This window comes from Athene noctua, chromosome 1 (genome assembly GCF_965140245.1).
Source record: "Athene noctua chromosome 1, bAthNoc1.hap1.1, whole genome shotgun sequence".
Lineage (NCBI taxonomy): Eukaryota > Metazoa > Chordata > Aves > Strigiformes > Strigidae > Athene > Athene noctua.
Window position 1 is genome coordinate 21,306,723 of NC_134037.1, and position 26,137 is coordinate 21,332,859.

At 38.9% G+C, this 26,137-nt stretch overlaps 2 protein-coding genes across 4 annotated transcripts in view; one reads left to right on the forward strand and one right to left on the reverse strand.

Moving 5' to 3' along the window:
- Positions 1-2,664, reverse strand: part of TRAPPC12 (trafficking protein particle complex subunit 12) — a 55,077-nt gene extending 52,413 nt beyond the window's left edge. For both annotated transcript variants that reach the window (XM_074895683.1, XM_074895682.1), the window contains exons 1-2: positions 2,578-2,664; positions 667-1,871 (exon numbers count right to left, since the gene is read on the reverse strand). In XM_074895683.1, coding sequence (XP_074751784.1) covers positions 667-1,866 — 1,200 coding nt within the window. In that variant the 5' untranslated portion in view covers positions 1,867-1,871; positions 2,578-2,664. The remainder of the gene's footprint in view (positions 1-666; positions 1,872-2,577) is intronic.
- A 39-nt stretch (positions 2,665-2,703) lies between these two features.
- EIPR1 (EARP complex and GARP complex interacting protein 1) overlaps positions 2,704-26,137 on the forward strand; it is a 96,962-nt gene continuing 73,528 nt past the window's right edge. The window contains exons 1-3 of one of the 2 annotated variants that reach the window (XM_074895684.1): positions 2,704-2,811; positions 16,407-16,490; positions 23,532-23,664. In XM_074895684.1, coding sequence (XP_074751785.1) covers positions 2,770-2,811; positions 16,407-16,490; positions 23,532-23,664 — 259 coding nt within the window. In that variant the 5' untranslated portion in view covers positions 2,704-2,769. The remainder of the gene's footprint in view (positions 2,812-16,406; positions 16,491-23,531; positions 23,665-26,137) is intronic. The other variant, XM_074895685.1, reaches the window with a different exon arrangement.

The following is a 26,137-nucleotide window of genomic DNA, read 5'->3' on the forward strand; positions in this document are numbered from 1 at the left end:
TTTTTATGCCTTCTCACCAATTGGGAACTTTGATAGAAGACAAAGAAATTATTTTTCACTATGTTTTTTCCTTCATGATCTCATATGGAGATTTCCCTTTAATTTTGTGATTATCCATTCCCAGTAGCTTGCTCCAGCTCTCAGTCTTTCTTGGAGGTCATATCTTTCCACTGCTTCAGGAAGATACAAATGATGTCATTTCAGTCAGTGTTAACATTATTGAGAGCACTGTGAACATCAATGAAAAATGTTACTTCCCACTTGGTTGTAACAATGAATTCCAGAAGCAATGAAAGCTGTCTGCTTTCAGACTTTGTAGTACAGCACATTAATTTCATATATATTCCAAATGCGAGTATTATCTTACTAACTATGAGGACCAGAAACAAACTACTTAAAAATACAACCAGCTTTGGATTCTATAGAACCTGTCAACACTGGCTTTCAACGGGCCCAGCAAATTTCACTATGAATAAATCAAATGTGGTTTTAGCTCCTTCATGTATAAGTAGGCAGCAACATTAAATTTTCTAAGGATTGAAGTAATACACATAAAGTGACCATCAGCAACAATATGAAGCACTATGATATATAGATAATTGGACAGCTCTTACATAATATTTCTAAAATATAGTCATACACTAAGATACAATAATAGACTCTTACCTGGATATTATCAAATTTTAATCCAGGCATGGTGAGATTCTCTTTATCTATAAACACCGTGCTGTACTGTTGTGTGGCAACTGAAATGAGAACATTTCTGGTTTCCTCACTAGGAAGCCAAGCATCATTTCTTCTATCTAGTTCACTCATATTTAAGGCTGTGGCAAATGGGTCATCGCTCCCAGCAAAAACAGCTTGGATTTGTGAGAACGGCTGGGGGGACTGAGTTATTTCTACAGATGATGGAGGACCACCTGCTTCAGGTCTCCCATTTCGCACAGAGAAAGCAGGGTTAGGTGAAGCACAAGAACTATCTCCACCATTAGAAAGAGAAGACATTTGTTCTGGAACTGAAGAGCTTGCATTGGGATTACTAACAGAAATAAAATTGGATGTGGTAAATGAATCAAAAAAATCAGAAGCTAAAGTATTAGTGTTAACAGTATCGCCAAAGAACTTGCTTAGACTCGGACTTGGTTGAACCACCTGCGGATTTGACTTCACTGGAGTCTCAATTATACTACTAAAACTGGGAGATTTTACCATCTGAGGCTCAAAACCATCGGGTAGGAACAACTGTGGTTGGGTATTAACATTGTTTGCTTGGCTGAAGATGGTACACACAGGAATAGGCTCAGCCTCAGAAGATGATTTGCTGGTACTAGGTAACAATGTCTCGTCCTCAGGTTTGCTTTCATCAGTATTATTAGGTTTTGTTTCAACCTGAACATTGTTTCCCAACTTTGGTTCCTCCTTCACTGCTTCCTGAATTGATTCTTCCTGATCATCTGTTCCAATCTCAGAAACATCTTTGGGGGTTTCTTCGTGTTCAGTTTCACTTCCATTACTTAAAAACTCTTCTTTATCCATTTCATCTTGTGTTTTTTGATTATCTTTAGCTTCCATTTGCTCTACAATCTCCTGGAGACAACCAAGTTCACCTGTGTCATCTTCACTGTTGTTTGGAGAATCAGAAATAATTACACTCTCCATCATTTGTTCATTAAGTTTATCTACAAAGTTATTTGAATCTTCTGATACAGTTTCATTTCCTTCAGACTCAAATTCATCTCCACCAAGATCAATGGTTTCCTCATGGAAGAGAATTTCCTCACGCGTTTTCTGTTGAACTATGTCTCCACTGTCATCTTCATCCGAGGTGCTCTTTGCATCCTTATCTTTAGTTTCATTATCCTCCATGGCAGCTGAAGAGGCAAAAATCCCCACCAAAACAAGTATTAGTTTTATTACTAAGGTACTGTCCTGGTGTCACCCCGAAACTCTTAATTATCACAGAAATATTAAAATTTTTGCTTTAAAAATATAGTAGTTTCACAAGTTGACATCTTTCATTTAACATATGTCACAGAATAAATCAATTCTGAAAAAGTTTTCTCTTTATCCTTTTAGCAAGTCGCAAAAACATTGGGATAAAAGAGGGAACCCCTCCCCCTCAACAGAGACAAAACGATGCTTGCTTTTCTGCTCGCAGAATCTAGCTCAGTCCACATTTAAGAAAAGGAAAGAACGCGTTTACGGCTGCCACCGGTGCAGGCTGCGGAGCCCGGGGCCGGCGGCGGAGCGCCCTGCGACAGCCGCACACGCTGCGGAGCGGCAGCGCTTCCGTCCTCGGCCGCCGCCCGCCCCGCAGCCGCGGGCTCCCGGGGACCGGCTCTGCCTCCGGCAGCACCGCGGGGCACCCCCGGCCCTGGCAGCGCCGCGGCGGGCGTGGGCGCGGCCTCCCTCCTGCCTCCGCCTGGCGCAGCCCGCGGGGGGGGGCGCCGCCGCCCTCCCTCAAGGCCAGGGCCCCGAGGCCGCCTCAGCCCCTGCCCGGGCGCCCCTCAGCCAGCAGCAGAACCACGCAGGCCGCCCTGCCCTCGCCTCGCCTCCCCGTCGCTCCCCTCCCCTCACCTCCGCGCCGCGGCGGCGACACCCCCTCTCCGCAACCGCGCCGAGCGCCGCTCCCCACTGCGCCTGCGCCGTGGGCCGGGACGCGCGGCGGTGCGCATGCGCGAGCACACCTCCCGGAAGCGGCGAGCGACGGGCAGCGTCGAGGGCCAGAAAGGCCGGTGGGCAGCGGGTGTGCCGGGCGCTGGGGCCGCGATGGAGGACGATGCGCCCGTGATCTACGGGCTGGAGTTCCAGGTGGGTGTGGAGGGAGGCAGGCCGAAGGAGGGCTGGCAGGTGCCGGTGTCCTGCCTCTGGGGAGGTGATGGCTGTGGGATTGGGGGTGTGTAGCAGGGTAGGGGAGTGCTGGGGGGGCTGTGGGGCCCGCTCAGGGGGAGGCCAGCGTCCCCTCGCCCCCCTGAGCCGCTGCCGGTGGCACCACTGTCTTGTGGCGGTTCTTGACACCTGCCCGTCACTTTGGGGATTTTAAAGGTGGCTTATCATGGTGTAGAAGTTGATCCCTGCTCCAAAACTTGCTGTTTCCAGGGCAGATGGGCCATTGTGGGTGCAGGGGCAGAGGTTGTCTCCCTCGTGGCTGTGCACAGCCTGTCTGGCAGGGCTCCTGCCCTGTCACCAGACCCTGGCCCACCTCTGGAGGAGCCTTTGACTCTGGGGTAGTAGGAGAATACCGTCAGCCTCAAAAAGATTCTTGCAGTTGTTTCTTTCATTTCAGAAATTTAAAAGACCTCCAAAAAAGTAAAAATGCTTTTCTGAGGAGAGGGTATGAAACTTTCTAGTAAGTTGCAAATTTTAGTTGGTTATATCCAACTGTAAAGGTGCTTGACGGTTGTGGGATCTTTTGCTGTGGGTTCCATGACCGCATTTGTCCCATTAGACAAATCTGTCCATCATATTAATATTATAAGGAAATGGGACTGTCTAACTTAGGAACTTATTGTTCATCTTTGTAGAGGATCGCCAGTCTTGTGTTTAATAAAGTTTTTATAAGTTCTGGGAAAATAAACATCTGGGTAGCTGTATGGGTGAGAGGGACCATAATTTGTGATTCTTTTCCACAATAAGGGTTTTACTCAGCTGTTTTGTGTTCTCTTTGACAACAGCTGGCTTATCGTTGTTGCCAATAGAGTGGTAACAGGAGGCGCTGTGTTTCTTTAGCAGCTCAGAGAGCAATGTTTCCATTCTACAGTAGATGTAGTAGTATAAATGTGTACCCATAGACTTACTTTTTAAGGCACCTTTACCAAAGTGCCCGTGGTAAGTAGTATTTGTAGGTTCTTTGTAACTGGTATGGATGTCCTGGCTACTGGGTGGTGTGCTCTGTAATCCTGACTATAACAATAGATCTCCTTAGCAAATTGTATATTTGTTTGGTTTTCCTCTTTTATAGGACCTAGTGTGTAACACTCACCTGTACTAAATGTTGAATCTACTGAAGTCTGATAATATGCTATCATTTTTTGATTAGCTAGAGATGACTGTAACTTGTACTTCAAAATTAATAAAACATATCTCTTCTGCAGACTAGAATATATATTCTCTACTTAGTAAAATTCATAGCTTCTTTCTAGTACGTCTCATATATAGTAAGTCTGGGACCTCCATGGGCCTGTAGCCCCGCCACTGCTCCAAATCATACATCTCTTAGGGATCTCTACTTCTCCAAAGTGTATTACAGGGCTATCTGGTGGGAGGATAAAGCAAAAGGACTAAACATAGCTTTAATCAAAGGTAATTACAGTTAATACTGTAGAGATTTATTTGGAGAGAATTATAGAGAAATATAGAGATTAATTTAGGGAGAAGGTGGGGAAAGAAAACATAGTTTATGGCCACATTGGAAAAGGAGCGTAGAGATGAAGGTTCTATTTCTGATCTCCTGTAACTGCCAGTGTGGCTTTAAAACAAATTGCATCTCTGAACTTTCTGAAAAAGGCTCTGGTGGAGGCACTTAAATCTAAAATTGGTCTGGTTCTTCCAACTTGCATTTCCAGGTCTAATAAGATTATTATTCTTTTTAAGCCTGGCTTCTTCTGCCTTGATAGACAATAATGGCTAGCTACATCATCACAACTACTGCTTCTTTGCAGTGTGTGTCAGAAGCACTGTGCCTAAAAGCATCTCTTCAGATGAGTTTTTCCAGCCCAGTTTGAAGAATTTTTGTTGTTTCTTACGTTTGGGTTTTGTTGGTTTTTTTTTTTTTTTGTTATTTCCGATCTTTACTTCAGCTCTATGACATGCTTATTTCAAATTTGAGGTTTGAAATTTTGAATTATTTAAAAAGACAGAGGGAGCTTCTTACTCTTGTTTTGCATAGAAGTTGTATGTCACACAACCATGATATCTAGAAGCTACACGAGGGATTGCTGACTCAAGAAGCTACATGTGGCTCCAGTAGTAAATAAGAATGTGTCTTTGGCCACTGCCAGGGAGAATGTAATTGTGCAGATATGACCTTTGTCCGGTGTGGCCAGGTTTATAAGAACATAAAGTTGATCCCTCCTCCTAGGGTGCTATCTACCAACTGACTTAAAATTATTTCTGCATAATTTCTCTTTATTTTTATGTGCTAAATGTGTTTTGATGTATTGGCATAAGTAACTTAGATAACTTAGAATAATGGAAAACCCACATATTTCTCTTTTTTGAATATAGTTTTCATCAAAAATAGGCTTAGTGGAACAGGGAAGTCTTAGAAGAACCACATCACTCTCAGTTCTGACACATGAGAATGGAAATTAAAGATACAATTCCTGAACCCTTATATAACCATGTATAATTGTATGTGTAATCGTATAACTATATAATTGCATGTGTAACTACTGTATGAAAAGTTTTACCAAGAAACAGTGAGAAATATTTTTGGGTAATGTTTGTTTGTGGTTTTGTTGTTTGTTTTTTTTCTGGGGTAGTGGGGGGAAGCTAAACATCTAACAGCAAAACAAGATTAAAGTTAATGATGAATTCAGTTTTCTGCACAATCAGTTAATTTTTTGACCTCATTAATTCCCTCTGTTTTACTAGACAGCTGCTGTTTTAAGTTTTTGGGGTTATATGAACGCCTGTAGTTTTCTGGAGTGTTTTTTTGTCCCTTTATGGTGTCTGTGAGCTATATAAACATTGTACAGACATATGAAATATGTGTGAATTTTAGGGTGTGTGATTCTTTTTGTGACTATCTTTGGTTTTTTAAAGGCAATATCCCACCATAGTTGCTCTGGTCATCCAAGTGTAGTGAAAATGAGAAAATTACAGAGTGGGTGGTGAGTGAAAATATGACATGCTGCTTGAATTGAGGACTGAGTAAGCTGTCTATGGCTCATGATGATGAATATGGGGCAACAGCAGTAGCTATGGAACATTTCAATACTGGAAAGTTGTTCTTCTAAAAGGAACCTTGGTAGACTTCACCAGTTTCCCAAGTTATGAGAATGTGGTAGATGGGGTCCCAGGATTATTGCTAAGTGCTACTTTTTATTGGTGAAATTACATGGTTTTTTGCTTGTCTGGTGTAGAGCTGACCTATGTTTACTATCAAACCTGGAGTGTGCAGTATGCTTACCCTGTGTTGAATAGGCTTCCATTTTCGGGGTTTCACAATTTTCCCCATCCTGTTCTGAGTGTTTAAACAGTGATGTTTTGAGTAGGTGTATAAGCACTGTTGAATGTCTGGGAATACTGTATTTGCCTTGGTTTTTAAGGTTGATTGGATGATGCTTATGTCCTTGGAAATGAGCTGTGTAGAGGGGTGCTTTTCAGGGTAGGTATTTGGCTGAGTTGCAATGCCAACTGTGATTGTTGTGGGGACATCCTACATCTTGCTTGTTTAAAAACATGCAGAAGCTAGCCAGCATCATGGGAGGAGGAAGGAGTAACATTGCTTGTGCCAGAGTGATACTTATGAAGTGCGTGTTTGGCACGTTCAATGGATTTTGGGAGTACCGCAATAGTGAGCTGATTTTCAGCACGTCAGATACTACATGTTACATGTCAAAAGTACATAGACTTGCAAAGGAGAAATGCAATGAGCAGGAGGGAAGGACAGTCGTAAGCCTGCTGGCTGACTGCAGGGCTGTACTACACAAGGGCAACTCCAGATGAGATCTGGCTGAAGCAGGCTTAAAAAAAACAGTGCATTAATACTTTGTCAGAGATTGTGTACTGCATTGTGGTTCTGTTCATCTTGAATAAGCAATACGTGGCCCATATTATATTGTCAGTTAACAGGTTTTATGAATCTGAACAGGGGCTATTAATTTTTAGGACTTTCTTGCCTGTTTGCATGACTAAGGTGAAATTTAATTCCACTAAAGCCATATTTGACTTCTTAGAATAAGAATCTTAAAGCAGTGCAAAACACCAACTGAAATAGATTGGTCTCAGGTCTTGTACAATGTGTGTATAAGTATAGTATCAGTATGTATTGAGAATAGCTCAATTGACCTACCTTTGGTGGAGTAGAAAGCAGCTGTAGTTTTATTAGAAGGAGGGGGGGAAGGGAACTTCTTAGGAAGACATATGTCACTTGTGCAGCGCCCAGGGCAACCTGTCAGGTTCAGTCGTGTTCCAGGATGGGAGTGGAGCAGGTGCGGAACCTATAGCTCCTACTGGCAGCGGAGTTCTCTTCCCTGGGAAACCTTTTGTAGTCTGATGTATGAGAGACAATGGCCTGAACAGAATGTAGATGATAATTTTGATACAGCTTTAGAGATGTTTTTGGAGGATTTATTCTGAAAATGGAGTCAGTTCAAGAAACTGCATGATAATATCATAATGAAACTCCTAGTTTTTGTTTCAGTCCTCTTTCTTTTCTAAGTTTACTTGCCTCATGAGTGCCAGTCCTGTGTATTTTAATCTAGGCTGAGTGTTCGTTCTCTCACTATTCACCTCTTTCTTCATGACCCTTCTTGAGGGTGGCATTTCGGTTGGGAGGACTTCTCGTGAAACTTCAATTTAACATACTGTTAGGTTTAAAATTTTACTAGGGGAAAAACAAGTAGATAAGTGGCAAAACTCTCTTAACTAATCCCCCAGAGATATCCATAATACATGAAGTGGAAAAGGTGGAAACTATTTCTTTTAGGACCCTTAAGCAATTAGCAGGATCTTGCTCATGTTAGGTATGGTACAGACTAACAACAATATGAAGATAAAGTTACATGAACTTGAAGGAACTGTTAAAAGGTGATTGTTACCATTATGTCTTATGATAAATGAATGGGATTTCTAAAGATGATTATGCTATGCAAGGCTTTGTGTGAGGGTTGCCTTTGCTGCTGTGAGGGTTTACAGAATCTGTCAGTCTTTGGAATAGGGTCAGTGCACTAACTACATCAGTGGCAAGAATTCTTGTGCTGTGAAAGACTTGGAGAAAGCAGCTGTCTGAGATCACTGAAGGTCACCTGGGCATGTGTGCTGCCAGCCTCTTCACGGGTAGAGTCACTGCAGCTTATTACAGTCAGTGATAGAGGGTCTCCTACTGTGATGGGAGAAACAGGGCTGCCTTACCTAAGTAAAAATCAAAGTGTGCCTACTTGAAAATTGGAATTATGCCAGAAGGCAAAAATAATATTCATGACATCAGCAGCCTGGAGCTTCTTTAGGAGGGGTGAGGAACTTGTATTTTGCCTCCAGAATGAGGCATCAGTGAAGCCTTCCTCTTTTCCCTGCCCCCCCCCCCCCCCCCCCAAGTATCAGTATACTATTTCTGGTTTTCAGCATAGGCAGATGATCAAATAACTTTAAAGTCAGATTTGGGGACTGCAAGCTGAATACTGTGTCTTTCACATTTTGTATTGCAAGTTCACTGCTTGTTAGTACAGACTGATTCTATGAATTTAAAATGATACATGGGTTGCAGAAAATCTTTTGATTGTATTAAGTGTAATACAAATATTCACTGTTGGGGTCAGTGTGTGTTTCCTTGTTTGCTGATACCAAGCTCGTGCAATGTGTCAGGAAGACAAAATATGTATTGAAGGAAGTACCTATCCTTTCTTCTTTGTCTATTAATGCCTTAAATAGTAACAGTGTAATTAAAAAAGCAGCTTTGTCTATCTGGCTGGTATTTCAAAAGACAGAGAAGGAAAAGTTTCAGAACTTATGAAGTGCAGAGATTCAGTGCATTACAAATCCATAATGCACTTATTTTAAATCAACCTGCTTTATTTTTTCGAGGTTTGTCATTGTGTTCCCCTGGGATCACCTCTTGCTCTTGTCAAGGTCCCTTCTCTCTGTAGGCTCTGTTCTATCCTTCAGGTGGTCTAAATTGTCAAGGTAGGGTAGAAGGTGATATTTGTCCAACATCACACTGAGTTTGGTGTAGTCATGGACATGATACCCAGCCTCCAGTTAGTCTTTCCTGTATTCTGGCACAAGGATTGCTGTTTCTTCTGCTTTATCTTTATACTGCTGTTCATCGAGCTTGTATTCTAGGTTTTTGCATACCCTTTACATTGCACAAATAAATATCTATTTTTGCAGTCGATTTGCAGTTGTCCTTTTCCTTTACATGTGATGCATTTCAGAACCTGCTTCTAAGACAAGGGAGCAATGAGTTTATACAGAGTCAAAGCTGTATCTTAATTCAGCGTGAGCTTGTTATTCTTTTGACCATAATTACTATGTATGCAGTAGGATCTGTTAAGCATGTGTGCCTGACAGGAATAACTTTTGAGGGACAGGGTTTCTCTTGAAGAGTACATCTGGGTGTTTTTGGAGCAGGAGTTTGATGAAGTCTGCTCAAGTCTGCCTTTGTTTTTTTACAGTTTGTGGCAGGTTTTTTTCCTCAGGTTGACTTGTCCCTGATGTTTAGCTGTGCTTGTTTCTGCTAAAAAATAGTAAAACAGCTTGGTCATGTTCCTTGTTACTTTTCTTTCTTGCCTCATGGAAACCAGACTACACAGTTGCTTACCTAACCTGTGAACTTCTGGGAACATCCTACAAGCTTCCTGTGAGTTGAGATTTGGTTGGTGGTATTTTCTTGTTTTTCCTTTGCCTACCCATTGAGAATAATATCTGATGTTAATGTAGAATTTAAACGTTTTTCCCACAGTTTAGGACAACTTTTTTTTATTTTTTCTCGTTTGCCTTATTCTTTTCCTTAGATTGATCTTAAACTTTCTTGTCAGGATTGGATTTTCCTAGCCTTAATACTGCATGGCTTTCCCTGGACGTTCAAGCTTGTTCTAGGAAACCGTCAGAATTCCTTTCCATTAATGTGTCTCAGCTTTTTGATTCTCCTCTCAAGCATATTTTGCTGTATCTTTATCAGGTGATTTGGCGGGCTCCTGCGTATTAACAGGATTTTTGTCCTTGGCCCACAGTGTGCTCAACAAAACTTGATTCACAAAGGTGCGCGACTGGTTCCAAACTCAGGCCTTTCTTATGTGAATCATTTTCACAGGTGTTCTTACAAACTGGTAGCCAGTTCATGACAGGTGATACGCTATTCCTTTCATTTTCATTTGTCCACAGATAAGCAGTATTAATTTGCTGTTATTTTAGATGGATATAGCAAGGCATTCTTCATATTGTTATAAATTTGGTCTTTAAAAATGTATTGGAATAAGTCTCTGGAGCCTTCACATGGACTTTTTCAAACTCTTCAGTAATTCTTTATTGCTATCAATATTCAAGCCTTTATAATTGTTTTAACCTATTTTCTATTCCTTTTTCTCTTCCCTGATGAATATCCTTTCTGTGTCTTATTAGGGAGATGTATCTACACCTTTGTCTTTAAGGGCAATGCAGACTAGCATGAGTCTGTTAATTGCCAATTTTATTTGTAGACTTACTAGATATCAGAATTGCTAGCAGTTCTGGAATCTGCTACTTTCTGTTGTAGATTAACAAATTACTTAATTCTGTGGCACAGATTCAACTAAGAGTGTAAAGGGATGTTAAGCTTTCAATAGCAGAGTCACCTCTCTGAAATAAGCAACATTAAGGATAGATACATCGGCAATATGTTTCTGCTCAAATCACTGTATTCAAACAAGCACACTTAGAGGTAAGGTGTACTCATCCAGTGGGTGTGTAATTGACTGTGTTGGAGATATAGATGGGAATCTGTTATGTCAGCTGCCATCAAAAGGAGCTGTCATGACAGTCTGTACAGCTCTGCTGATGATAATAATTGTGCACATTGCATGACCAGCTCAGTTTACATTGCAAGAGTTTCATAGGATCCCAGACTAATGTAGATCTGAAGGGACCTTTGGAGATCATCTATTCCAGCACCCTTCTCAAAGTAGATTCAATAGATGAGGTTGTTTAGGAGCCTCGTCCAACTGAGTTTTGAGTATTTTCACCGTTGATGAATTCCACAACATATGTGAGCATCCTGCTCCAGTGTCTAACTACCCTCACTGTGTATTTTGTTCCTAATGTCTACTCTGAATTTTCCCATGTTGCAACATATATTCACTGCCTGTCATCATGTTGCTGTGCACCTCAGAGTCAGTCTTTTCCATACCCTCCCTTTAGACAATTTAAACTAATCCACTGATTTTTTTTTTTTTTTTCCTCTTTGCTTGTTCTTGTTTAATTTTCAAGTGAAATGAAAGAGTCTTCCATGTTTTGCTTTAATGGTAGACTAAGAATGATAACTAATTGGGAAAGGGCAGTAACTGCTGCTGAAGTGTGACTGCAAAGATCCAACTTTGAGGCAAAAATAAATACCCTTACATTTCAGGTCAGTAAAGGAAATCTAAGCCCAGAATGTCTAGCCAAAGTAGTGATGTAATCTAAGAATGAGTGTGGACACCTGTGCAGCAGTACACAGTCATGTTTCCACGTCTCTAATCCCACAGTGTGCACAGTAAAAAAGGACTGGTCTTCTGATAATGGAGTAGGTGATGTTTGTTTTCTAGTTACATGTGCACTAGCTACAGTTTCCACAGTAGGAATAACAGCAGGAAAAAAAGTTTTCTATATTATTCATTACTTACATATTTACATATGGGGAGGTGCTGTAAAATCTTAAATCTGATTCCCATCTCCAGTAGAAAAGGCTAACACAGGATTTCAATCATGTATAAAACTAATAAATAATTTAAGTTTTTGTTTTCTTTTCTTGTCAACTTCCTACACTCTGCTTTAGGTGACTCATTACCACTCCCACCCCCCCTCTTCTTGATCTCTGTTCCTCCACAAGATTAGTTTTACTTCCCTTCTGTGGTGGTAGAAGTATAGCATCTTCAAAGTTCATGCAGAATTTGTGGTTCTGCTACTAAAAGCATGGCAGCTGTACTATCTTGGGAACAGATGATGCATTGTGAATGCTTCTTAAAATTTTTATTTTTGAGTGCATGCATATGGTTATTCCCCTCTAGGTATGTAATTTATGACTTGATAAAGTACTTGAGAAGGAAGTAAATGGAAATGCCAGTTTGTTACGTTTGATTAACTAGATTCTGTCTCTCTAACCCATACTGAACTTCTGTGTGACCGTTGCTTGCTATAGGCTATTCACTTTTGTATTTCTGTTTAAGTATGGATTCACACCTTGTTTAGAAAGTTAAAAAGAATATTTGAGTTTTAACTGTACTATAGCAGGCCAGCATGCTCTTTTAAAAATTAAGAAGTCTCTTTTGAATATGGCATGTGAAACCTAGTATTTCTCATTAACACATTAAATTTATTTAAGTATTTGAGTACATGCACTACTGGAATCCTAAGATACTTATTTCATCTCCTACCTACCTCAGCCTTAACTTTTCTCCAAATTGCTTTTGTCACCTTGAAAGATTCAGTGTGGGTAAGAGTTGAAAGGAAATGAAAGAGCTCAAACTAATGAATTTCTGACAGTTATTAAGACTAAACTGTGATGTGATCTATGAAAGCTTTGCTTATGCTTTGCTTCATTTGTTTCAAAGCTTTGCTTGTGTTTTGGTTCATTTGTTTCTCAAGGACTCCTGACTTCTCAACTGTTTCCTTAGGTCTCTTTATTTAGGTAAGATTAAAACACTCGTTAGGCTCCCTATGTAAATCACTGGTAGCAGACTCAAGGCCTTCGGTGGACACTTGGGCCACTCCTAGTATGAGATAAGGGGGGCTTGAACAAAGAGACACAGAGACCCTATGATAGGAAAGTGGTTCTTCTGATTTAGGAGAGAGACACCTGGACTTTACTTCACAGCACATGCTCTGGAAAGAGGGTCAACTAGCAAACACTGTGAAGAAGACTACTTACTACTTCCCTCAGCCCCCAAAGACCCTCACCCTATTTTCACTACGTGTGCTCGGACTATGTAAATGAATTCTGGGAACTCATTATCATAAGACACCCCTTTCTAGGAAATCTTGATTTCCTAGAAAATGTATGATTTGTGTATATGTAGACTGTTGTCCCTTGCTAATTCTTGGGAGCCCTTATGGTGGAGAATTCCCAGGGCGAACCTAGCGCTGCTAATGAAAGAATACCTGCTTAACCGTTATATTGGATTCTGACCGTTGAGTTAATTTCTTTGTTTCAGAGTGTCTAACCCTGTATGTACAGAGTACTAGTCAGGAATGCCTGTGGAGCATGGTGAAGCTATTTCCTGCATCTCTGCAACAGCTGCTCATCGTCTACTGTCATCCATAGATATTTTTTGGTTTTTTTTCTGAAAATGCAGGGATAAATTGATATTTGTTGCATTCCTTTGGTTTTTTGTTTTGTGATTGTGCGCAACCCCTAGTTTAGTGGAATAAATGAGAACTGGGGAAGCCACAGACTATTATGCAGAATACATACACAGACTTTGAAAAGCCTCTAAGGAGTGGTGGTTTGTTCATATTCCTTGGCAGACTTGTATGGCATTGAGAAGTCTTTGGTCTTTGCTTTCCAAAGGCAGGATTTCCTGTGTGTTAGCTGGCCGGAATTTTGACTGCATACATAGAATTTACTTCTAGACTGTTAAAATATTTGGTTTAGAGCATCAGTCACAGTCAAGTTGCCTCTGTATCACCTGTTTTATAAAACTACTTGCTTTAAACCATGCGCATTTCCTCATAGAGCTGTTGGTGAATATGAAATTTGGACATGTAACCAAAAGGTTTTTTGTAGTTCATGACTTTTTAATCTTTGCTTTCTAATAATTTTTTCCTAGTCTTAGGCCTTCTTGAACATGAAATGATTTAATTATTGTTTCATTGCCTAGAAGCGTCAGTTAGGTGGGGCTTTGCTGTGACTATGTGTAAGGACAACTCATTTTCTCACTGTTTGCATCTTTCAGATGTGCATTCTGGGAATTTCTACACATCACAGCTATTTTATTAGTAAATAATACCTTAATATCTTAGGTAGTAAACTTTTTTGGGGACTATATGCAGTTTAGTGTTTCATGGATGTTTTTATAAAAATAATAAGCTCTAGCAGTTTAGGTTAATCAATATTCATTATACTATGCTTTTTGTTTATTTTCTATATAGTAGCATATACATAGTCATGAGGCAGGAGGCTTTTGCGAAAGATGTTATTAGCAACTTGCTCTGACAGGTTATAGTACAAGATGACAAACAAGGCACTTGTCTTGATCTTGACAGTACTCCAAATTCAGTTATGTTGTTCATCACAGGGGTTACTTGGTGTCTTCATTATCTGTTGAAATAACTTTTATGTTTCACTAAAACTATCTCAAAGTAGACAAAATTAGTCATAACTTCATGCATGAGACAACTGAAAGTCCATTTTACTGTTATTTCTGTTATGAATTGGATCTTCCCGATTTATGAATTATTGATGGGTTTGAACCTTGTATTCTCTGGATGTTGTAGTCTATTATGAAAGAAAATAGACAGTAGTGTGTTTTGAGAAAAATCTTTAAATACATCTCATGGGCCTTTTTTTTTCCTGCAAAATGGGAAGTAATTCAAAAACATTTTAAACAAGGGATAGAGAAGCTGGTAATATAAATGTTACCATGTATTGACAAAATTTTATTTTGGGAATTTTGTGTCTAACCTGATATATTTTTGAAAACAGCATGCTAAGACCTACTTGAAGGGCTTTAAAAGGGGTGAAAACCCCCTTTATTTCTTTATTTTATTGGAGATCCTGGAGGTCTCTTCTTCTGTTTGACTTACAGAAACAATAGAAGCTTGCTTAATTGGAAGAGATGCATAGCTGTTGGCTTATTTCTAGTATTTTCTTCAAAATAATTGAAAGCAGATCTGAAGTGAAAAGGAGCTCTTGCCAAAGATCTGCAAATGTAAATTTTGTTCGAGACAAAATAAAAGCTTTTCTGCAATCTTCTTGGTGAACTTTAGTGGTTTCTGTCAGTCAGAAATGCTGTCTAGGCTTGTTATAGGTAAGTGCTGCATAAATAGGAGAGTGCAAACAAATTGGTACGGATTCATACTGATCTCTGATCTGCATTTGAGTATGTTTTGAACACAAACTATTCACCGAATCATGGTCTCTAGTGTTTTTTTTCTATATAAATGTTACACTACTAGTCTATACTTACTGAGCTCATTGCATTTTTTAACTTTTTTATGCTTAATTTTAAGCAAACTGTTACATTGTCTAAATCACACATTTCAGATGCAGTATAAAAGTATCTGCTCTGTAGGAGTTCAGAGTTTATTCCGAAAAATGAGTTGGTTCTGATTGTTACTGCCAGACAAGGGCTTGGATTGCTTTGCCTTATTTAAGGAAAATCAAATCTCTTCAAGTTGGTATTCTAGAATTAAATTGTTCTCAATTTATGCATTGTGATACAATGTATTTAAAACATTATCTATCAAGCTTCCAGGCATCTTTCTGATATTAATTTAAAAATAAGTTTCAAATAGGACTATATTGAAGCTAAATGTTTTTGAATCCAGAATGTAATCGTTAGCTAGCTGTACAACGGGACGGCAGTAAGAAGGGCCCTTCAACAATTACCCGAATCCTTCTGGAGTATTTGCTTGCAATACAGGCTTTAGTGTCTGAAGAGATCTGAACTTTTTTATGCCAAATAGGATGTGAATTCCAAAACCTTGTTTTCTGTTTTGACAAAAAATTCATACTGAATGATATTATTAGGGTATCCTTTGCATGAGGAAGTAGTGGGTATTCCTCATGGTTTACTTAAAGCTGCTAAAAGTGCCTTTGAGTGTTAGTTTACCTCCCATTTACTCAAAACTAGCTAAGAGAGTCTCTACTAATGACTAGTGCAAACTAGCAATTGTGGGTTTAGTTCAAACGCTGTACTTTATTTCTCAGTGTCTCCTATGGCCCTTCACTGTTTTGTTTTGCTGCTTCTGAGACTGGTGTGGTGCTAGAGTCTCTGCCTTGCTTCTTCAACTTGCATTCTCATTAACAATAATACAATAAAATAATAGGATTATGGCAAAATTTTAATAGGTAGATAACAAATTATATCTTCTAGCATTCAGACAATTCTTTAGCAGCCTGGAGTGGAAAAGGGGTTTGTATTTTAACTTTCTTCTGAACTTGGTGATTAATGGTGAGAAAAAGTATTAATTTTTATGCAGGCATCTTCAGTCTGGATGGTTTGAAAACTTATGTGAGAACAACCTCTTTCCTAGATATTGTAGCTAATTAAGCTTTTCAGTTGATAAAGGAGAAATAGTTTGGAAAAACTCCTATAATACTGAATACTGTCACTATTATAATGAAGGCCAGATGATGTATTTACCTCCTGTATGTTCCACACACCTCACAAATGTGAAAAACTGCATAAAAAAATATATTAACTAGAATAGACATAAAGGGCAGGAGAGTACCCAGATAGTAAGAATGTAATACTTAAAATGATAATTGATATGTAAGCTTCAAGATTTTTGCTGAAATTAATGGATTGTATTAATTAGAATTTTCTAATGGCTTTCTTCTTCCCTAGGCACGAGCTTTAACACCTCAGACAGCAGAAACGGATGCAATAAGATTTTTGGTTGGAACACAGTCTCTTAGATATGATAATCAGGTAATTTTTCTGTCAAACTGCAGTTGTAATTTTTTTTCCTCTTTTTAAAAAAATTATTCCAATATCATTCCTCCTGCTTTCTACACCCTGTTGAATTTGAACATTAAGCAACAGTCAAGGTGAAGACTTCTGTGAGTAGAATGTAAAGATATTGGTATGACTAAATCAGATTGCTTTAGTAAAGGAACTGCCTTGTTTTTGTTAATTTAAATCTATAGAATCTCTGGAGGTATCTTTAAACCACAGAAGAGATGCAAAGTAAAACAAAAGTCTTTAAGTCTTGATTGCCTCTAATAGGACTCCTGGTACATGCATGGTTCTGTTTGTGTGAAGCTTCATAAACTGAATTTTTTTGTTACTAATTATTGGCAGTCAGCTATATCCTTTCTGATCATAAGTTTAACAACAATTTAAAATTTGATTGACTTTCACATCTCCATTTCTATTGGGCTGTTTCTTCAGCAGTTAAGAGTGCATCACTTCTAATTGTATGGCAATTTTACTTTTTGTCACTAAATTTCAGTGAATGCATTCATACTGAAAGAAGATCTTAAGGCCAGAAGAATTAGAAAGCTGTACTGAGTGCAGGTGGCAAGGCTTTAGCAGCAGGGGGGCTGCAGTGGTGGCGTCTGTGAGAAGAGAACAGGGGTCACCCATGCCAGACGTGGCTGGTTCCAGTGAACCCACCACAGGACACTGCTAGGCCTGTCAGCTGGGGCACCTATGTGAAAACATTTAAGAAAGGGGAGAAAATGCTGGATGAAAGAGAGGAGGGAACAAAGACTGAGAAACAGTGGGAGAAACGACAGAGGTAAGAAGACCAAGGTCAGGATGAATAGAAGGTGCTTCATGGTGGAGCAAGTATCCACTGCAGCTTGTGGAGTACCTGCACTGGAGTGGATGGTTGTTCCTGAAGGAGCCATGGCCCATAAAAACCTCACACTGGAGCAGAGGAAAAGAGTGAGATGGATAGAGCAGCAGAGAGAAAATGCTGTGTACTGAACATACATACCATACCACTGCCCCACACCCTCCTGTGCTCCTTGGAGGGGCTTAAAGGAGTTGGGAGGAGTAAAGTTAAGCCTGGGAAAGGGGGAAGAGAAGGTGCTGGGTCTGTTTTGCCCACAACAGTAACTGGTAAGTGGTCTCTCTGTCTTTAGCTTGGCCCATGAATTTTCTCATTCCTACTCTTCTGTTTTCTCCCCCTGTCCTGCTTGGGGGGGAGCAAGTGACTGGGTGTGAGTCTGGCTGTTAGCCATGTGTAACACCCACCACAGAAGCACTAGAATGGATACAGTCACCAGCTCTTCAGAAACTGGTCTGTAAAGGACTGCACTAAACGAACTTGGAACCATAGCTCTGGGAGATGTGAGCTGTCAATTTCCAGTGTGGTTTTGAGTTTGTTACTCAATGGTAATACTGGATGAGGCTCAAGGGAAAAAATATTCAAAGACAAAAGGGGGCTGGACTATTGCGTTTCTTCGCGTTTCAGGTAATACTCGTGAGAGTGGTAACAAAAGAAGTGACAGACAAAATTAGTTAAAAATAAATCCATGTAACTGTATTTCTGATTGTGCTGTCTCAGATGTTCTTCAGACAGTTGGCTATGATGTGGTTTTCTACTGTGATTTCTACATGTTTTTTTTACTTCTTGGTTCAACTAATTAAATCCTGATACAAAATCATAGTTGGAGAATGATTCTCACTTATAAGTTGATATCCAGCAGATCTTCAATAATTTAAATGTTCTGATTTAGGTAGGTTGATTGGGCATATACTACACATTTTAGAAATATTTACAAATATTTCAACTTCATTGAATATACTTTTCTTTTTCCAATGAATAACATTAATAATAGAAATGCAGGACACTTCCTAGGGTATTAACAAATGTTTGGGGGTTATTGGCCTTTAGCTGTGCCTCAGGCCATCAGCTCCTCTCAGCTAGTTGCTAATCCCCAAAAAGTGCCCTAGGCCTGAAGTCATTATTGCTTAATTCAGCACTAGGTTCTCTAGATTGGCTTAAAAACTTTTTTAGTTACCTAACCTAAGTTTAGTTAGTAACCTAACTCTTGAGCTGGCTTGCAGCCTCTAATGCTTGACAAAATACTGGACAGTGAGAGGTTTCTTATTCAGTACCATCATGTGCAGCATGCACACTTGCACTATACCTGGTCATGGGTAGCTGTAGAACAAATTTAAGAGCAGTAGTTGTACAGCTGGTATAGTAACTTGTGCCTCATTGAGATTTATTGCTGTGTGAAGCAATTTAGGTATTCATAGGAGACCCAGTGAAAATATTTTCCTATTAATACTGGTATTTCAAAGCAAATGAAAATGTTTATAAGATTTTTATATTCTATCAATATTTGAGATATTAACAGTGCTTGGCATTTGGTCCTCATAACTTGCTGGAAATTGTTTCTCTTTGATGCACTGTGTTCTGCACTGTGTTCTACACTGTGTATCTTTGGAACTTTTGTTCTCAATACATTCATTGTTGCTAAACTGGCTTTCTATAGCATTCTTAGTTTGATGCATTGACTGTATGCTTTGGAAACATATAAAGGAAGTATATGTCACATTCTCTTCTCATCTCTCTCATTCTCAGAACTCTCCAAGTTATTTTCAGTCTTGTGTTTTAGACCCTAAAATACTTATTTTCGTGGTTTACTTTAATGCATAGCATTATATAGGCACAAAGCAGGACACCGGCCAAACTGAAACAATTCTCCCATCTCTGCTGCATGTGAGTGTCTGCTGAAAGAAAATCAGTTATGGAGATTACATATTTGAAGAAAAAGATATTTTGTATTGAAATTGGTTAGTTTTAATCTCTGTCCTTAGTAATTTCCTTAGCAATTAATAATTCCTCCAGATTTTGAGGAGAACTAAATAGGTTTTTGTTCTCATTCAAATCTGACTAATTTTTCCTCGGTACTTAGACTTGTGTTCTGTGGGAATTTTTCCCACTGTAATTAGAGCAGATTAGTAACTCATTTGTTTAGTTACTGATAATAAAGCAAGTAATTTCTAAGAGGTGTTTTCCACAAGGATAATGTTCCACAAGTTATGATTACATGTATCATCAACCATTACAATACAGTCATGCTGAGAAAGTTCTCTGTGTGGACTTAATTTACTTATACTTACCTTTTTCCATATCCTCATCTATGGTGTCCATATGCTGCACTAATTAGTCCATTGTAAAGCTAATTTCTATGCTCCATCAGGAAAAGATAGATCATGATTGAAGAATTGATTGATAACGCCATGCAGAACTGAAGTTTTGTTCAGTGTGTTGAGTTTGTGTGCGTGGTGGGGTTTTTGGTAGCAGGGGAGGGAGCTACAGAGGTGGTGCCTGTGAGAAACTTCTCAAAGCTTCCCTGGCTCCAACAAGTTGGACCCTCCTCTGGCCAAGGCTGAGCTTATTAGTGATGGTGGCTGTGCCTCTGTGATAACATATTTAAGAAGGGGAACCCGAGAGGAGGGTTTGGAGTTGTGAGGGAAACACCTGTGCAAACACTGAAGTCAGTGGAAGAAAGGAGGAGGAAGAGGGGGAGGTGTATCAGAGCAGAGATTCCCCTGCAGCCTGTGGTGAGTGGGCAGGCTGTGCCCCCACAGCCCATGGAGGTCCATGGTGGAGCAGATCTCCACCTGCAGCCCGTGGAGGACCCCACACTGAATCAGTTATCTGTACCCAAAGAAGGCTGGGACTCTGAGGGAAGCCCTTGCTGTTGTAATTCATCGCTGGGAGGATGGTAGCCTGTGGGAGGGACCCACACTGGAGCAATTTGGGAAGAGCTGCAGCCTGAAGGATGGATCCATGCTGGAGCAGAGGAAGAGTGCGAGGAGTCCTCCCCCTGAGGAGGAAGAAGTGGTAGAAACAATGGATAACCTCAACCCCCATTCTGTCCGCCCCCTGCGCTGCTGAGTGGCAGGAGGTAGAGAAATAAGGAGCATAGCTGAGCCTGAGAAGGGAGGGGTGGGGGGAAGGGGGTTTTAAGATGTGGCTGTATTTCTCACTGTCCTACTCCGATTGGAAAATTAAGTGTTGGTGGTGTTTGGATTAAATGATGTTCTTCTTCATCCCCTAATGAGTCTGTCTTTTGCCCATGACTATAACGGGTGAGTCATCTTTCTTTGTCCTTATCTTGATTCCTGAGCCTTTTGCTTTATTGTCTCCTTCCCATTCCTGAGGGGGAAGGAATGATCAAGCAGCTGTGTGGTGCTCAGTTGCTCTCTGGGATCAAACCACAATATCCAGTTCTGTCAGACAGTTATTATAGGTGAATATTTTTCTGCAAATTCTTCTCTTGATGGCATCACACCAGTACAGTATTTGGTACTAGTATATTTTGTATGAAAATTCTTTTATCCTTAGTATTTAGTAAAGTCACTATTCCATATGGTAAAAACAATTTATGATGTATTCAAATCGACACAATTAAGAAGATTCTTAGTAGAAAAACATTGGGGGAACTCTTGCCGTTCTTTCTGTTAGCTGATCGACTTGTTGTGGTAGACTGTGTTGTTTGGCATAGCTGTGAAAGATGTCGTTTTTCAGCTCAAAAGGGTATAAACAATACCCTTGCATAAGAATTAAATTTCTTGTTTCCTAAAAGTCTCAGTCTGGACCTTTAATCAGTTAACTGTGTGTTCCAGCAGTTTCTATGTATCTATGATGTCAGCTGCAGCAGAAACACAACAGCAGAGAAGAAATTGGTTATCTGTGCCTTCAAAGGGTTTCAGATAGGTTAAAGAACACACCTGTAGCTTATGTGCCAAGTGACCATATTAACTTGGTTAGTATGGGTGGAGGGTGTGTGTGACTATAGTAAATAGGATTTAGATTTGTAGTTCATCTTCAGGGACTTGTGTTGAGCTGCCAAAGGAGACTCCAGTGACTCCAATGGAAGAATGGAAGATTGCCTTCCCCTTCTTTTCCTTTTTTCTTTTTTTTTTTTTTTGGTGGATGGGGGGAGGTGATAGCTGAAAACAAGCACAATATGATGACTTACATGGGAAACTCGGATAACTTTTAATCTTTAAATTGTGACACATCTTCCCATCTTTCACACTGTTCTTCTGTTAAATACTTGTTTCAGTAAACTGAGAGATCACCTTCTCTCTGTATCAATAGCCAGTTATCAATATTTTGCTGTGTAACAATAACAACAGGAGTTACTCTTCTTGGCCCTGAGTATGCTGAAGACGTTTTAGCTTACAGTTGTGAATATGTTGGTGTTCTTTATCTCCCACTTCTGTGCTTGTAAAGTAGGTGTTTGGCTTGTTAACAGTTTGAGTTGTAAGTTTATTCAGTACATCAAAATGTATCCGATAAGAGCATTGTACAAGGTTGAATAGTTGATGTCTTCCAATTCTTATCTAAAAAAAAAAACAAAAAACAAAAACCCTAAAAAACAAGGGATGAGGTTAAACTGATCTTTAATGATGAAATGAGCAAGACCTTTCTGTATAGACACAAGCTCTTCAGTCAGGATATAGCAAATGGATCAGAAAGGGCATGTACAGAAAGCCAAAATAAAACAAAATGATAGATAAGTCAAAGTGATATTACTCCGGAGAGTTTTGAAAGGCAGGAGGGTCACTCTTCAAGTTGGACAGGAAGATGGATACGCAGTTATTGGGGGTAGATGGATAATGCCTGGATTCTGGAGATGAATAGTGTCCTGATTCCTAGGTAGATTTCTAGGTTCAGGGCAACAAATGAAGTCTGAAAAGACAACTTGCTAATAGACTGCAGAGGTGCTTATATGCCTTGGATTGCAGAATGGAAGAACGATACAGGATCCAGCATTATATATAAAGGAGGAGTTGCTGATAACAGTGTTTGGATGAAAAAGGATAACATGTAAGCTCAGCCCTTTAAAAAAAAAAACAACCCTAAATTGGTAATATTATATACTAACTTGAGACCTGTTTAGTAGCTTCTGTATTTTAAGAAAATGTTCTGTAATACTGTGTAGCAGTTTTTTTCAGTGATTCAGTAGTTCAGTAGCCTTAATTCAGTCATTATGATAGGATGGTTCTTGTTTTCTTCTCTTCACTGTTCATCTGATTATGCTAATGAATTTTTAATGTGGATACAGTTCTCTAAAAATCGTGTCTTCTAGGATTTGTTTGTTCACTGTTGAGCTTAGTGAAATTAGTCCTGTGAGTCAAGTTACTTGTGTTTGTTGTGCTAGGTTAGGATCTTTCTGAATTTCTTCTATTTCTGAGGCAACTATAGAAAAACAGCTAAGTAAAAATAGTGAGGAAGAATGAGAGTAATGTAGACATATTTTAAAAAAACAACCAATGACAACAAAAACCAAAACCAAACCAAAACCCCCAACAAACAAACCACCAAAAAACCCTGCAAGAAACAAAAATCAAAGTCACAAAAAGCAAAGCTAGCTGTATGTATTTTAAAAATCTTATTTAAATATTTTGTTATTTTTCTTCATCTTTCAGTTTAATGTTTTATTTTTCTATATAGTATAAAAAGTATTACAGATTTATATACTGGTACAGATATGTGATTGCTGAAGTGAACTCTCAAAAAAGTTTCTTACTCTGTTTACCGTATTTGTTTCAAGTGAGAGTCCTTTCCCTCTTCTCCCCTTCTTTCTTCATAGGATGTTTGCATTTGATGATTTGGATACAGAATTAGTGCAGACATTCAGACTAAGGATTGTAATGTTGTTATTTCTGTTTATCACTGTAGTGTTGAATTGCAATGCGGGTGGCTTCTTTACTATTGGCCATAAAATGAAAAATCATCTTCACGCCTTAAGTTGCAAAATTGAGAAGAATAAACATGGCATTTCCTCAAAACAGGAAAATTGCTTGTGTTATTCTAGATAAGTATATTCTTCACTTCATGAAGGATATACTAAATTTGTTAATCTAACAATTAATTAAAGTAGATATCTGTTATAAAATTCTCATTAAACTCTTCTGTGCAGTCATTGTGTATAATTAAGACCCACAGGAAAACATTTGAAACCCTAATGTTCTCTTTCATTGTATCTGCAGATTCACATCATAGATTTTGATGATGAAAATAACATTATAAACAAAAATGTTCTCCTTCATCAAGTGGGTGAAATTTGGCACATCAGTACCAGTCCTGCAGATAAAGGGGTACTAGCAACCTGCTACAATAAAAGTAAGTCTTTTCTAACCATGTTAAACTTAAGTGGGTTTATGTTTTTGAATGTGCAAAGATTAAATATCTAGCTATGTGTAAACACTTTAAATTGGAATTATCAAGGCAGGTGTTTTTAAAAACATCTGCTGTACCTTTACCTATACTTCATTTGTCTCATATTCTTAGGTCATCTTGTTTAGAAGTTCACTTCTGCATTCATGTCAAGGAAAGCAGCATAGTAAAAGTATTGCTTGCCTGATTAATGCAAAGTATGGCAAATATTACTGTTATTTTAGGTGTCGTTCTTTTTGTTGTTTTATGTTTGCTTTTGAAAGTGGAAGTAACTGTCTTTCAAAACAACATCATACCAGCATCAAGCTCTATTTAAAATTGCAGGTGAAGTGTGTATATAATATTGTTTCTCAGATGTTAAATGCAGATATGCCCACAGAGAACTATAAATTCTTATCTAAATATCTCATCAGAAACAGTAGGAATGCTCCTTGTGTAACCCAACTAAGTGCACAGCTGTTGAGATTAAGGATCTCTGTGCATTTCCTAGATGAGGCAGGTGTGAAGATTTTTCTGTCATGAGGCTTGAAAAATCTACTTGCATTGCTTAAGGAAAGGAGTACTTCTTCTCTCTGAAAAGGAAGAAATCCGTGCTGTCAATTGGAATAAATATTATTTGTTCTAGTAAACATTAGTCCAAGAATATAAGAACAAGGTATTAAGATGCATTTCTTTCCAGAACAGGTTGTTAGGTGTTGGAATGGGCTGCCCAGGGCAGTGGTGGAGTCCCCATCCCTGGAGGTTTTTAAGAGTAAGGTTGATTTAGCACTGAGGGATCTGCTGTAGTTGGGAACTGTCAGTGTTAGGTCAATGGTTGGACTGGATGATCTTCAAGGTATTTTCCAACCTAGATGATTCTGTGATTCTGTGAAGGTAGTGAGTTTCAGGGTTTCTGCATCTGTGAACAGCTATGGAGATGCAAATTCCTGCTGCTCAACCATGTGGCTCTGTTAGAGAGAAGGTTCCAGGATTGCTTCGTTCTTGTAGTGATTTTAGATTGAAATAAGCACTAAAATTTGAGTTTCTTTCACAAATCTTATGTTAATCTTTCGGCAATTATAGAAGATAAATAGGGTAATAGAGAGCTTTTTCTGTTTTCTAAGTTGAAAAAAGATTGTGGGCATTTTGACTGAGAGAGCTTGACATAGTGTTGACCTGTTTTTTGATTACTCTTTACTCTCTGGTTGACTTACTGGACATAACTTCCTCACCTTGCCAGTGATTCATGGAGAAGATGAGAAAGCAGTAATCTGGCCTGAAACTCTGAAGTTGTTTTAGTAATTTTTTTGGGTAGTTTCAGAGGAGAATCTGAGAAAGTTGTCTGAAGTCTCCTTTAAAAAAACCAAAACCGAGTTTCTAAGTTTCTTTAGCATTTTTTTTTTTTTCTTAGAGTATTGCGCTGGAATAGTGTGAAACATTTTAAAGAATTTATGTATCTCTTCCCTACATAAATGAACACCAAGATAGCTTACCAAGTCCAGTTTTCATGTATGTAATGTACCATTTAATGTTAACCAGTCTTAATTTATTCAATTTGTATCTATTTTTGAGCTCAAGTATTGTTCTAGAGAGTATAGTGAGAAAAGAATATAAAATTATTTGTTTTCAGGAAGGCCTGTATTTCAGTTTGCTGTTATTTATAGCATGTTATAGCAATATGCATGTTAATTGAAAATCCTCTTTGGGAGAGAACTTACTGAGATTGCTAGAAGTGAGCTTCTATCCACTCTTAAGTTTCTGTGAGACTTCTGATTTCCATTATTGGACTTATTAATTCATATGAATGTTTTCCATTCTAGCTTCTTTGTGTTCTAGATTTAGTTTACCTAGTTTCTGAACATTAAGCTTTACTATTTCTTCTTCATGCATCTTTATTTAGAATAATCAGACATAAACTTTCTGCAGAAAACAAGAACTGATTCTTAAATGATTACTGACACATCTAAATAGAAATGTATACAAGAGAAAGCACACTGCATGGAGTTCTAATAATAAGGAGTATTGAGTTTAGCAGACAACTTATTTTAAGTACTAATGGAACCAAATTAAGCAATGGAAACCTTTTAAAACAGTTTTATGTATTGCATTTGTTTTCTTATTTTTAAAAAGGCTCTTGACTGTTTCCTAATTGAAGTACCAGTCAAATGAGATGATGCTGTCTGGAACAGTTGTTGGTATTGTGACCATCTCTTGTGTCTGAGCCCAGTACTTCTGGCAAATCTTGACTGTTGTTGAAACTGGGAGACAGAAGAAATGTGATGTGTATCCATCAGTAATACCTTTTTTTTTGAAGTGGTTTAAATAAGTGGAGCAATGTGGTATTGAAGAAAGGTGGAATTGTATATTTTGCATTTCATAGCTCCCTGAAGTAAGCTAATGGAATAGGTTGGCGCACTCACGAAAAAACGTTGCAATTTCC